This window comes from Fundulus heteroclitus, chromosome 24 (genome assembly GCF_011125445.2).
Source record: "Fundulus heteroclitus isolate FHET01 chromosome 24, MU-UCD_Fhet_4.1, whole genome shotgun sequence".
Classification (NCBI taxonomy): Eukaryota; Metazoa; Chordata; class Actinopteri; order Cyprinodontiformes; family Fundulidae; genus Fundulus; species Fundulus heteroclitus.
The window spans coordinates 8,823,054-8,835,112 of record NC_046384.1 but is presented as its reverse complement, the minus strand read 5'-3'; the positions used below and the strand labels follow the sequence as shown (position 1 = coordinate 8,835,112).

The 12,059-nt window shown below is 43.6% G+C and overlaps 1 protein-coding gene across 2 annotated transcripts in view; it reads right to left on the bottom strand.

The window, feature by feature from the left end:
* Nucleotides 1-347: 347 nt before the first annotated feature.
* Nucleotides 348-12,059, bottom strand: part of LOC105918940 (kinesin heavy chain) — a 29,759-nt gene continuing 18,047 nt past the window's right edge. The window contains exons 14-26 of one of the 2 annotated variants that reach the window (XM_036128133.1): nucleotides 11,681-11,887; nucleotides 11,451-11,603; nucleotides 9,087-9,284; nucleotides 8,898-9,015; nucleotides 8,699-8,754; nucleotides 8,025-8,140; nucleotides 7,675-7,776; nucleotides 7,527-7,587; nucleotides 5,937-6,008; nucleotides 5,748-5,852; nucleotides 5,355-5,571; nucleotides 5,119-5,255; nucleotides 348-1,649 (exon numbers count right to left, since the gene is read on the bottom strand). In XM_036128133.1, the coding sequence (XP_035984026.1) occupies nucleotides 5,170-5,255; nucleotides 5,355-5,571; nucleotides 5,748-5,852; nucleotides 5,937-6,008; nucleotides 7,527-7,587; nucleotides 7,675-7,776; nucleotides 8,025-8,140; nucleotides 8,699-8,754; nucleotides 8,898-9,015; nucleotides 9,087-9,284; nucleotides 11,451-11,603; nucleotides 11,681-11,887 (1,491 nt within the window). In that variant the 3' untranslated portion in view covers nucleotides 348-1,649; nucleotides 5,119-5,169. The remainder of the gene's footprint in view (nucleotides 1,650-5,118; nucleotides 5,256-5,354; nucleotides 5,572-5,747; nucleotides 5,853-5,936; nucleotides 6,009-7,526; nucleotides 7,588-7,674; nucleotides 7,777-8,024; nucleotides 8,141-8,698; nucleotides 8,755-8,897; nucleotides 9,016-9,086; nucleotides 9,285-11,450; nucleotides 11,604-11,680; nucleotides 11,888-12,059) is intronic. The other variant, XM_036128134.1, reaches the window with a different exon arrangement.

Here is a 12,059-nt window from a genome sequence, read left to right as displayed (position 1 = left end):
ACCTTTTCAGGCTGGTTCACGCAGCAAGACTTAAAAAAACAGTCTGACAGTTTTCAAAGCTTGAGAATCCTCCCCTGTAACATGCCTTCAGTTTAAATTGGCTTCAAAAGCAAGATATGAGGTCAGTTTTCAATGAAACCTCACAATAACTCAGCCTGAGGACTAATTGAACCTATTGTACGGTAGTCTCCAATACTCGCAAGGCTTTCTTTTGACAACCTTTCAACTCTTCAATGTGAACATGTTGCATCGAAATTCAAAGAATCCCCCCCCCCCAACCCACAACAAAAATCTTCCATCAGAACAATACAAGGTTTGTCGTTTTTTCTTACTTTAACAGAAAAAAGTGACGTTAATTATCTTTATTTGCAGGTAAATTCAGACAAATGATGCCTCTATCAAGAAAACTAAAGAGAAAGTTGATCAAACTGAGAACACACATTTGTACAGTGAGGTAAATGCAGAACATATCCAAATGGCTTCTACTGAACAAGCTTTAGGTGCAAGCTCTCATCCATGCACTTACATTCATTACTTGGTTAGCTTTTTTTTGTATATTCATAAAATAAAACTGTTGGACAGAAATGTGCGTTAATTTTCTTTATTTCAGTGGACTTTTCAGGGGATTGTTTGAGAATGTGCAGATGGTTGTAATTCTGAGATAAAACTGTCTAAAAGCCCAATCTACCACACAGATGAGGTAAAACAGGCCTGTCTCATTTTCTCAGTCCAGAGAACATCTGAATGGCTGGTCAGTGTCCTTCTGGGTCTCTCTAACCTCTGCATGGTGCAATTTTGGAGTTTAGGACATGGAAGTGTATCAGAAATGAGGAAAAACTGCATCAAATAATGTGTATTTCTTCTGAAATACATACAGGCTTTATAATTAACCAAATTATATTAGAAGGCATATTTCATAGAAAGATAAATAAATTAACTAGCAAATTTACACATGGGCCAGAAATGGGTTGAAAAATTGGCCTCAGGTGGAATTTTCCACTGGGTAACATGTTATCCTTTAATGCAGCGAAAGGTGGGACCCATGTGGACCTTCTACATGTCTTGGCTATACCTAATTTATTCGTTATCAATTTGAGAGCGAACCAAGACCCACATTAGGAGCCTAATAGGGGTTTGAAGTATGGGTCAAAACAAATGGGCCCCATAAAGGATGCAAACATTGAGCCCTGAACCACTTAGTAGCCTGAACCTGAACCAAGCCCATATGGGGCTCACACCAATATTTTACATATGGGGCCCATATATTTGTCTTTTGACGTGTCTTTGGAAGTTATCGCCACCTACTGGTCTGGAATTTCAAGTCTTTTTATTTTTAAAGAAAATGTTGTATTCCCACGAAAGCTACTTACCAAAATCTGGAACAGCTTTATTTTTACTGTGAAACGAAATTCACCATATAACTGAATATCGACAACTAAAGTAATAGCTGCATAAAGGACAAGTAACGTGAAGTATCTGGTGTCAGAGCATAAGAAATGTCAGTCTCATCGGGATCTGCAGACTCCTTTTGTTTCTCTGGGTGAAAAGGTTTTGGTTGTGAAGGCTTTCCCTCGGTGCTCCAAGGAAAGGGGCGTGGGTTGGGGATCCAGGTGAAATTGGTGGTCGTCATGCAGCAAACTGGTCACAACCTGAAACAGAGTGTGTGGGATTAGTTGGATTTCAGGACATTTCACATTTCTTGAAGGACATTTACCATCAAAATTTAGAGCTGTAAAAACTATAGTTATTTAAATTTTGGGGGAAAAAAGGAAACCATATTTGGCTTTCCATTGTTTTGTGTGTGTGTGTGGAATAAATAAACCCCACAACTCTCTCACAAAAGCAGGAAGTGAGTATAACATGAGTTGTCATCTGGGTCCAGAGGAATACTGTTGTTTTTTTGTTTTTTTGGGCGGGGGGGGGGGGGGGCTTCGAGGCTTTAGTTTAACACAGTAGGCTGACAGGAAGGGATGGAAGAGGGGTAGAGACATGCGGCAAAGGACCGCGGGTCGGAGTCGAGGACTAAGGCTACGTTCACACTGCAGCCTGAAGTGACCAAATTCCGATTTTTTTGCCCATATGCGACCTGGATCTGATCTTTTCATGACAGTCTGAACAACACAGATCGGATTTTTTCAAATGCGACCCAGAAACTTGGATATGTGGTCCTGAATCCGATACGTATCTGATCTTTTCAAATGCAACCTGTGTCTGTACGGCCGGGTCGCATTTATCCGACCTGTACGTCACCGATACTCGACAAACGTCACTATTCTGCGTCCTGCTATGCAGAAGCGGGAAGAAAGACGACACCCATAGCGGACTACAATGAGGAGAGCAGTCAATGGACAGAAAGCTCCGGTTAGAAAATAAATTAATAACCGCAAAATGCGCACCAGCATTATAATCTATGTTTACTTCCACAAACACTGAGGACGCTTGCTACGTGTGACGTCATCGCGTCCTCGAGTGCGCATGCGTGACACTTCGGTTGAACGCTTTCAGTTCACACAGGAGATCACATACAAGTCGCATATATTTGGAAATGTGAACGACCATGCAAAAAAATCCGATTTCACAAAAAAATCGGAACTGAGCATTAAGACCTGCAGTGTGAACGTAGCCTAAGACCTCCGTACATGGGTCGCACTACCCGCTGCGCCACCAGCGCGCCCAGGAATACTGTTTTGTATAGGTACAGATTGGTTTCTTGATTTAAAAGCTTTTCACTAAGAATATGTTGCATTTATACATGTCCGCTTATTGGAAACACAGAAAAGAATATAACAATCACTTTACTACAAAGACCATCTGCAGAGCGTCATGGAAACAAACAGGCGAAGAGGACAGATTTGTTCTCAACCACTTAAAACAGATTTTCTGTTGCAAAATAGTTTTAGTTCTGGGCTTATGAAACAATTACACATTTTTATTTAGTGGAAAAACAACCTAAACACAACACAGTTAACACCCCAGGTTAACCAGATAGTTCAAGCAGTGAGTCAACAGCCAGACCAGTGTGGCACAGCTGTATAAAGTTAACAATAAAAGAAAATGCCCTCTTTTACAGCATACTTTACTTGTGTCTCTGGTAAGACCAAATGCCTCCCAAGGTCAACATATTTTGATCAATCAATAACTTACTCTCATTCAATCAATCAATAGCTTATTTTAAAAGTTCCTCCTTTTTACTTAGCCCTCAAAACTAGATTCTGGTCCAAATCTTATTTTCTCCAAGTCTTCGGCAAAGGACGAAGCGTTTGACTGCTGCTGAAGTCTGATTGTGTTAGTATTCTAACTTGTCTTTCATCCAGCACGCATTAGCTGGAAGCAACATATTAAGACCGAGCACAAATAGTGTGACTATTGGAATAACATTTTGACAGCTATATTGCTGTTTTATGGATTAAACCTCAAAAGTGAAACAGAGACTATTTATGTGGAGAAAAGTGAGACTTGCATAACCACAGACTGGCTTGCTAAGCTATAGCAGGCTAATCCAGGGGCTATTGGGAGGAACATCTTGATGCATCTGTCCAGATAAAAGTAACACATTTATCCATTTATCTGAATGGATCCTCCCAGATCACAGTTTTTGTGCTCATTTGCTGCTGTAGTAAATTACAGGCAGCCAATGCTCACAGCAGAGTATATACTGCACTAAAACACACACACACACACATTCATACACCAATACAAAGATTGGTAGAAGACTTGGGGTAGGTGCCTTGCGCAAGGGCATTTTGATGTGTTGGGAGAGGAAGCTGGAATCAAATCCACAAGTTTATAATCGAAAGACAACTATTATTTCCCAACAAAAAAACACATCTAATATATACAAAAGGTTAGTAACTGACACATTACAAAACACAAATAATATCAAGGAAAAATGGGAATTAGAATTAAATGTTATAATTGAAGACTCTACATGGGTGGATATATGTACCGACTGTCATAGGGGAATTAGCAGCCAACTATGGAAAGAATTTGACTGGAAAGTGAAGATCAGATACTTTAATACTCCCTTTATCATCTCCTCGTTTGTGAAAAAACCTAGTGTAGCACTATGTTGGCGAAATTGTGGAAATATTGGAGACACCACACACATTTTTTGGGATTGTCCTGTAATACAGGGATTTTGGGACAATATTAGAAAGGAAATAGAGGGAATATTGAAAGTAAAGGTGATGCCTGAACCTGTGATGTTTTTCTTGGGAGCCATACCTAAAAGTAAATATAACACAGATCAGAGATATATACTGAGGGTTCTTTTATTGTTAGCAAAGAATTACTGGGCACTGGTTAGATTGAAAAACCACCAACTATAAATCAGTGGGCCCAGAGATTAAAACATGTTTACATAATGGAGCAAATGACTGCAAGCCTGCAGCTAACTATGGACACTTTTATACAAAGGTGGATTTGTATTTCAGAATATCTGGGTGTCTGATGGAGAGGACGAGATATTACTAGAAGGAAGGATCTGATGGAATTCCTCATTGGGAAAGGGTACTGCTTGGCCACAGATTACAAATTGTGGATATTGTCTGCTCTGCCTGCTGTCATAATTGTAAAGACTTTTGGTATTTTGTGTTTGTTGTGATGTGTACTATTTAAGTTTCTGTCAGGAAATGTTATGTTATGTAAGATTTATAAAATGGTTAAATAAAAAGTAAAAAAAAAAAAAAGAAAGACAACTATTCGTATCAGTGGGCCACAGATTTGTTATAAGCCCTCTATAGGGTGCTGGTTTGTCAGGTCTCCAAGTTACCACCTATCAGACAATATTTTTTCTGACTTTGCCCCTTTCATTGGAACCGGGCAGAGTCAAGCCAACCAACATGAACCTCAGGACCAAAGCAACCAGCACCACCTTAACACGTTACTTCAGCCAGAAACTTCCTCCGTCTATATCCATGTCCTGCTGGAGACTTTGCCGTTTCTACTGTTATCATCAGTGGACATAATTTTTTTTGCATAATGTTCCTCTGTGGCCTTGTTCTTGCTTTTTCTTTAATGCGTTTTAAAATAACCCCTCTCACGAGCCACACCCTGAACACAACAAAAAAAGCAAAAGGTGGTAATAAAATAGTGATATATGTACGTTTTGGGGTTTACCTGTACCATGATAACAATCTGCCCTCGCAGGTTTTAATTGCTGTCCCTGTTTCAGTTCTGAGCGTAGATTGCTCCGGTTCTGACGGTGCTGATGATGGGGGACGATAGTGGGTGATGGCCCGGCCTGATGGGCTTTGCTGAAAGCCAGACAAAGAAAATGTTCACTGACTGGCTTCTTGGAGGTGTCTCCAAAGTGTCCCATGGCTGTCTGTAAATAAAGGGAGGCCCGGACTCACCGATCTGTGCAGAATACCCCCTCCTGGCCATGTTCTTGGCCCGGACCGCCTCTTTAATGCGGTCCACCTCTTTCTGGTAGCGCTTGCGGTCCCTCATGGCGTTCTCCTTGGCCTCCTTCAGGGCGTTCTCCAGAGCTTTGACGCGCTCCGCCGTGGCCCGCAGACGCTTCTCGAGTTTGGGCAGCTCACAGCGAAGGTCTGCATTGTCCCTCACCAGCTGAGGACGCACGACGCACACCAGTGACGTGACTGTCTCCCACACCCCATCGTAAAAACTCTGATCTTAACTTCAATCAATTAGCTTTTAGGATCTTTCACCCATGCCAAGTCAAAACCATTGGGGGCTCGTCCAGGATATTTACCTTCACCCAGTAAGATGAATTTTTGGTTTACCTGCTTGTGGACCTTGGTGAGCTGGTCCAAGTTGTTTTCCAGGAAGGAGATTTTCTGCTTCTGAGCAACGTTGCCGAGCCCCTCCTCGCAGTCGAGCTCTGCGCTCTTTGAACGGGAGACGCAGGTCAGAGCAGCAGCACAACACACGACACTAAAGCAGCTGTTTTAAGGCCTTACGACCGGATTTACCTTCTTAACTCGCGCTGTGAGATCCTGGACAAAGAGTTTGCGTAGGGTGTGCAGAGTCTGCAGCTCTTTGGCCTGAGGAAAGACAATGAAGATGAGACTTTCCAGGTATGCCACTGAGCATATTTATCCCACTTTCAAGATTCATGGAGTTCACTTCTAAGCTTTGATCTAAAGACATCAGCCACGGTTTGTACACAGCCTGGACAAGTATGGGCTTTGACTTTTTCCAGGTCTCTTTATGTATGGAAAAGGACAACAAAGTACAGAAAAATATTTCTACATAAAGATTTTAATGTTTAAATGTTGCCTTTACTTCCTTCCTGTCATTCATCCTTCATCCTTTGTGCTTCCTTTCTTATTTCATTCCCTTCTTCTTTCCTTAAAATCTTTATTTTGTCTTTCTGTCCCTCCTTGTGTCGTTTCTTTCATCTGCACATCATCTGCTCTTCATTCTCACCATTCATTCTGCTCTACTTCGAGTCCTTCCTACCTTCTTTTCTTTCCTTGCAGTCTTCACTCCTTCAATTCTACTTTAAGTCCTTCCTTTCTTCCTTGTACCCTTCCCCTTCCTTAAATCCTACCATGCATCCTTTCTTATGTACACCTACATGGAGTCCTTTGCCCTTTTTTCTTTCCTATCTTCCTTGCGTTCTTCCTTTATTCTTTGTGTCCTTAATGCTGACCTTGTGTCCTTCATTCTCTCCTTCCTTTCAACTGACCTTCCTAGATCCTTCCTTGCTCATTTCCTTCTCTTCTTACGTCCTTGCTTCATTCCTTCCTTGTGTCCTTCAGATCTAACTCCTTCAGGTTTTTACAGGTACAACCAACCAACTATAGAGATCCCTGCTATAATTTCAACAGGAACTTTATATCGAGGCAGATGAGCGTTCATACTGAGCCCGGTTCTGCTGGAGGTTTTTCCTTCCCGCTAATGGGTGCACTGCAAAAATGGATCTAAAAATAAGTAAAATGTTCTTAAAGTTAGTGTATTTGTCCTTGATTTGAGCAGGTAAAAAAGATGATTTGCCAATGGAATAAGATTTTTGCACTTAAAATAGGAACAACTCATCTCCATCGTCTTATTTCAAGTGCAGGATGTCTAATTATCTTATTTTAGGGGTTAAAATACTCATTCCATTGGCAGATAATCTTATTTACCTGCTCAAATCAAGAACAAATACACTAACTTTAAGAAAATTTTACTTATTTTTAGATCAATTTTTGCAGTGTGGTTTTTCTTTCCACTGTCGCTTCATGCTTGCTCAGTATGAGGGATTGCTGCAAAGCCATGGACAATGCAGACGGCTCTCCCTGTGGCTCTAAGCTTCTCCAGGAGTGAATGCTGCTTGTCGGGACTTTGAAGCAATCAACTGGTTCCCTTATATAGGAAATTTTTGACCAATCTGTATAATATGATTGAACTTGACTTTGTAAAGTGCCTTGAGATGACATGTTTCATGAATTAACGCTATATAAATAAAATTGAATTGAATTGAAATATATATTCCCATAATAAAAAGAGAATAAATTTCTTGAACTTAAGGAATCCTGACAGTTTGTCCCAAACCACCTCTCAGCTCCATCACCCACCACAGTCTCCTCCAGCCCCTTCAGGTCCTCCCTGGCCTGCTCCCTGTGCTCGTTCAACAGTCTGGGGACAGAAAATCAGGACCAGCCATGGTGAATTAAACTTTACTACGATGAATATCAGCACGAGGTGAAGTTTAAAAGTTCCTACATGAGCTTCTGCAACTTTGAGTCCTTGTCCTGTTCTTCGGCCCTCAGCTTCTCATAGTCCGACGCGAGTCTCTCTCGCTCCAGCAACAGACCCTGGTTCAGACTGGGAGAGAAACAAGACTGTAAATCATGACGTTTGGGCCGGTTAAATATGTCTCATGTCGGCTTGGGGAAGCGTCACGCTGGAGCGGACTTTGAAGCCAGAAACTCAGATGGTTTGAAGGGAACGTAGGAGAAACGTTTTCCAGCGACTGGGCATCCTCAGATGGAGGGCACAGCAAATCAACCCGCAGTCTGAGCTCATGACTTATTCACAGATCAAGCCTGCCTGCGCTTTCCTCTCCAACTCACTCCGTTAGCTCGTCCAGCATCTTCTGCTTGTCTTCGATCTCGTCCCTCAGGCGGCCGAGCTGCTTCTGATGGGCCTCCCTGTGGCTCTCCAGCTGCTCCTCCACCGTTTTCTGGAGCTGGACGCACAAAAAAAATGGATACCAGACACGCAAAAACACCACGCAAGGTTTATGGCTCTCCTAGTCTGCCTCTAGCCTCGTGAGACCATCCTGATCTCGCGAGCTTTAAAGGTTTCACTCGCAGATCAGTCTGGCTACTCTCCGTTAAAGAAAATTTGGAGCCGTTCGCCAAACGAACGTCCAATCAGCGTTGGCTTTGAGGCGGGTTGAGGTGTGACGCAACGAGAAGTGCGACAGTTCAGTCTAAAGAACATGGCGGCTTCAGCCGATGAAACTAGCGTTAGCGTGGCTATCGAGCAAGTTTTATCGGAATTACAGAGTATTTCTTTGCTGAGCTAACGAGCCTTTACCTGCAGCAGCAAGAGTAGCTTGGCTTGTGGTTGTGTTTTTGTCGTCGCTCTGACGACGAATCTGATTGGTTTATTTGGCCCGTCTATCACCAACATAGGCCAATCAGCTAACCAGTATTTTCGCCCCTTCCCAAAATTACTTCAACGGAAGGTTTCCAGATGGATATGCGGAGCAAATCTATCTGGCGGCGTTAGTCTGCCTCACCTTCACACCGTCTTCTCCGTCCGAGCCGTCCTCCTTTGACGCCTCGTGTCGTTTTTCTGAAGGGAAACGATCCATTTAGCTCGTTTCAGCCACAAACCGTTTGGCTTTTACAGCCCAGAAGCTGATAATTCTGCATGATTCTGTTGGTCATTTCATCACACATGAACGCTTCTCTAGGTTTGTTTGTGTATGCACCGACCCTGGGCCTGCAGCCTGGCGAGCTCTTCGCTCAGCGCGTCTTGGCTCTCCTCCAGCTGCCTCTTCTTCTGCTCCATGTTCTGCATGTAGTCGGTCAGAGACTTGATCTTGGCCTGGTGCTGCGGGGACAGAGGAGAGACAGGTGGGACGAGGAGCGGAGAAGCTGTTCACCAGGAGGAGCAGGAGTTACCTGCGAGACGAGCAGCTGACAGGACGCCAGCTCCTTCTCGTTGGCCTGGATCTTGTGCTGGGCGTCGGCCTGGGCGCTCTCCAGCTGCTTGCCACGCTTCACCAGAGACTTGACCTCGGACTTCATCTTGCTGATGTAGAGGCGAGCGACGGTGAACTCCTCCTCCAGCGCCGAGCCGTTCCCCTTGGCCTCTGCGGACTGAGCGAGGGGGCGCGGCGGTCAGACGGGCAACTCTTTGGGACTCTTAGCGGGATTAGCTAGGGATGGGAATCGAAAACCGGTTCCTGTTCACAACCAGTTCCGTGTTTTCCAATTCCGTGGCACCGTTTGGCAGCTCGCTAAACGATTCTCTTTTCTATTCCGTCAATTGCGTTTTTACGTCACGTTTTATACGCAAGTTACGCACACGGCGTTCAGTAAGCACGTGTGCGTAACTTGCGCACGACGTGACCAGGCTTTAAAGCAAAACAAAAAAAAATGCCGCCCCATCGGGGGAAGCGATCGAAAGTTTGGTTTCATTTTGAGGAAGAGAAAGATGGCAACGAGGCGCTTTGGAATCATTGCAAAATGGCATATACATCCGCGGGAGGAAATAGATCCAACAGGTAGAAACACCTGCGCACACAACATACATTTTAATGAATGCCGTGTTTTTGATTCTTACCGGACAGAAGCTAAAGTTACGAACAGCATTGAAGGCAACTCTGGTGGTAAGTAGCTAGTTTTACATCAATGGCTGGTTCCTAGTAAATCATATGCCATCTCTGGAAATAAACCAGTTTCCTACCACTCTTTGAGGTGATTAAGGGAGTGTGCCTTTCTCGTTAATCCAGCCCTTCATAGGTAACATGTTTAATTAGAACTACTGGTAGCTGGAATTATTACAGGATTCTAGCTATTGCAGTGGATTTAACGAAACATGCTACGAAGTTGCTCCGCAGTTCAGGGAGTGAGAGAAAGGTGACGCTCGTTTATTTAAATCAAGGGAAGATTAGTTTATTTACCAAAATTGTACAGTAATGCTTTTTCATTAGATGGGTGGCTTCTACGTCAGATTTAGATGACTGAGGTTATCTAAAGAGAGATTAATAAGCAACTGTCACAACAAACTTACATTTTCCTGTATTCTAAGCAACTCATCTACTGTATTTAAGTTTGTTCTTATATTCCTTTTTTTATTTAAACAAAGATAAATGTTACTCCAGTTGCACATTTTCTGTGGACATCTTGACCTTGGTAGTTTGTAAGGTCGTGTGATAGTTAAGTAAACAAAGTTGATGCTCATCATCAAACTGTTTGTTCTCCTTTTTCCCCCAAATTGGAATCGAAAAGAGAATCGAAAAGGAATCGAATCGTTTCACAGAATCGATAAGGGAATCGAAAAGGAATCGAATCGCTTCACAGAATCGATAAGGGAATTGAAAAGGAATCGAATCGTTTCACAGAATCGATAAGGGAATCGATAAGGGAATCGAAAAGGAATCGAATCGCTTCACAGAATCAATAAGGGAATCGAAAAGGAATCGAATCGTTTCACAGAATCGATAAGGGAATCGAAAAGGAATCGAATCGCTTCACAGAATCGATAAGGGAATCGAATCGCTTCACAGAATCGATAAGGGAATCGAAAAGGAATCGAATCCTTTCACAGAATAGATAAGGGAATCGAAAAGGAATCGAATCCTTTCACAGAATCGATAAGGGAATCGAAAAGGAATCGAATCGTTTCACAGAATCGATAACGGAATCGAAAAGGAATCGAATCGTTTCACAGAATCGATAACGGAATCGAAAAGGAATCGAATCGCTTCACAGAATCGATAAGGGAATCGAATCGTTTCACAGAATCGATAAGGGAATCGAAAAGGAATCGAATCGCTTCACAGAATCGATAAGGGAATTGAAAAGGAATCGAATCGCTTCACAGAATCGATAAGGGAATCGAAAAGGAATCGAATCGTTTCACAGAATCGATAAGGGAATCGAAAAGGAATCAAATCGCTTCACAGAATCGATAAGGGAATCGAAAAGGAATCGAATCGTTTCACAGAATCGATAAGGGAATCGAAAAGGAATCGAATCGCTTCACAGAATCGATAAGGGAATCGAAAAGGAATCGAATCGCTTCACAGAATCGATAAGGGAATTGAAAAGGAATCGAATCGTTTCACAGAATCGGTAAGGGAATCGAAAAGGAATCGAATCGTTTCACAGAATCGATAAGGGAATCGAAAAGGAATCGAATCGTTTCACAGAATCGATAAGGGAATCGAAAAGGAATCGAATCGTTTCACAGAATCAATAAGGGAATCGGAATCGTGAAAATCTTTTCAATTCCCAACCCTAGGATTAGCGGATCCTCACCGGGGCGGCCTTGATGTCGCCGGTGCCGACGATGGCGCCGATGTCGCTCAGGTCTCGCACCAGCAGGTTGAGGACCTCGGTGGCTCTCCTCCTCTGCAGGCCGTTCAGCTCCTCCAGCTGGTTCAGCTCCCGCTGCACCGCCGACAGCAGCGTCTGTCCACACAAGCGGGTCATCAGAGCGCTCCTCCGCACCACTTTCCACCGCCGCCCCCCCAGGGTGCGGGACTCACCGTTTTCTGCTGCAGCTCCTCGGCCAGCTGCTGGTTGGCCTGCTCCCGCTCCTCGGCCTCCTGGCTCTTCTGGTCGTAGTTGACGGCCAGCTCCTCCAGGGCCTGCAGCACCTCCTTCACCTCCTCCTTGGCCAGCTCGTTCTCCGTCTGCAGCCGGCACAGCTCCTCCTGGATCTTGTCGTGGTCCCGCCTGGTCGACGCCAGCAGCTGTGAGGGGGAAAAAAAACGCCGGAGAGCAAAATTAGAGCAATTTACTGTGATTTTTCAAGCTGTATGAAAACGAAATTTCGTTCTGTGCGCACTTTGTGCAAACAAAATGACAAATAAAGTTGTCTAAAGTCTAAAGTCTAAATGCATCAGCTGTGACCTCAGCCAACCA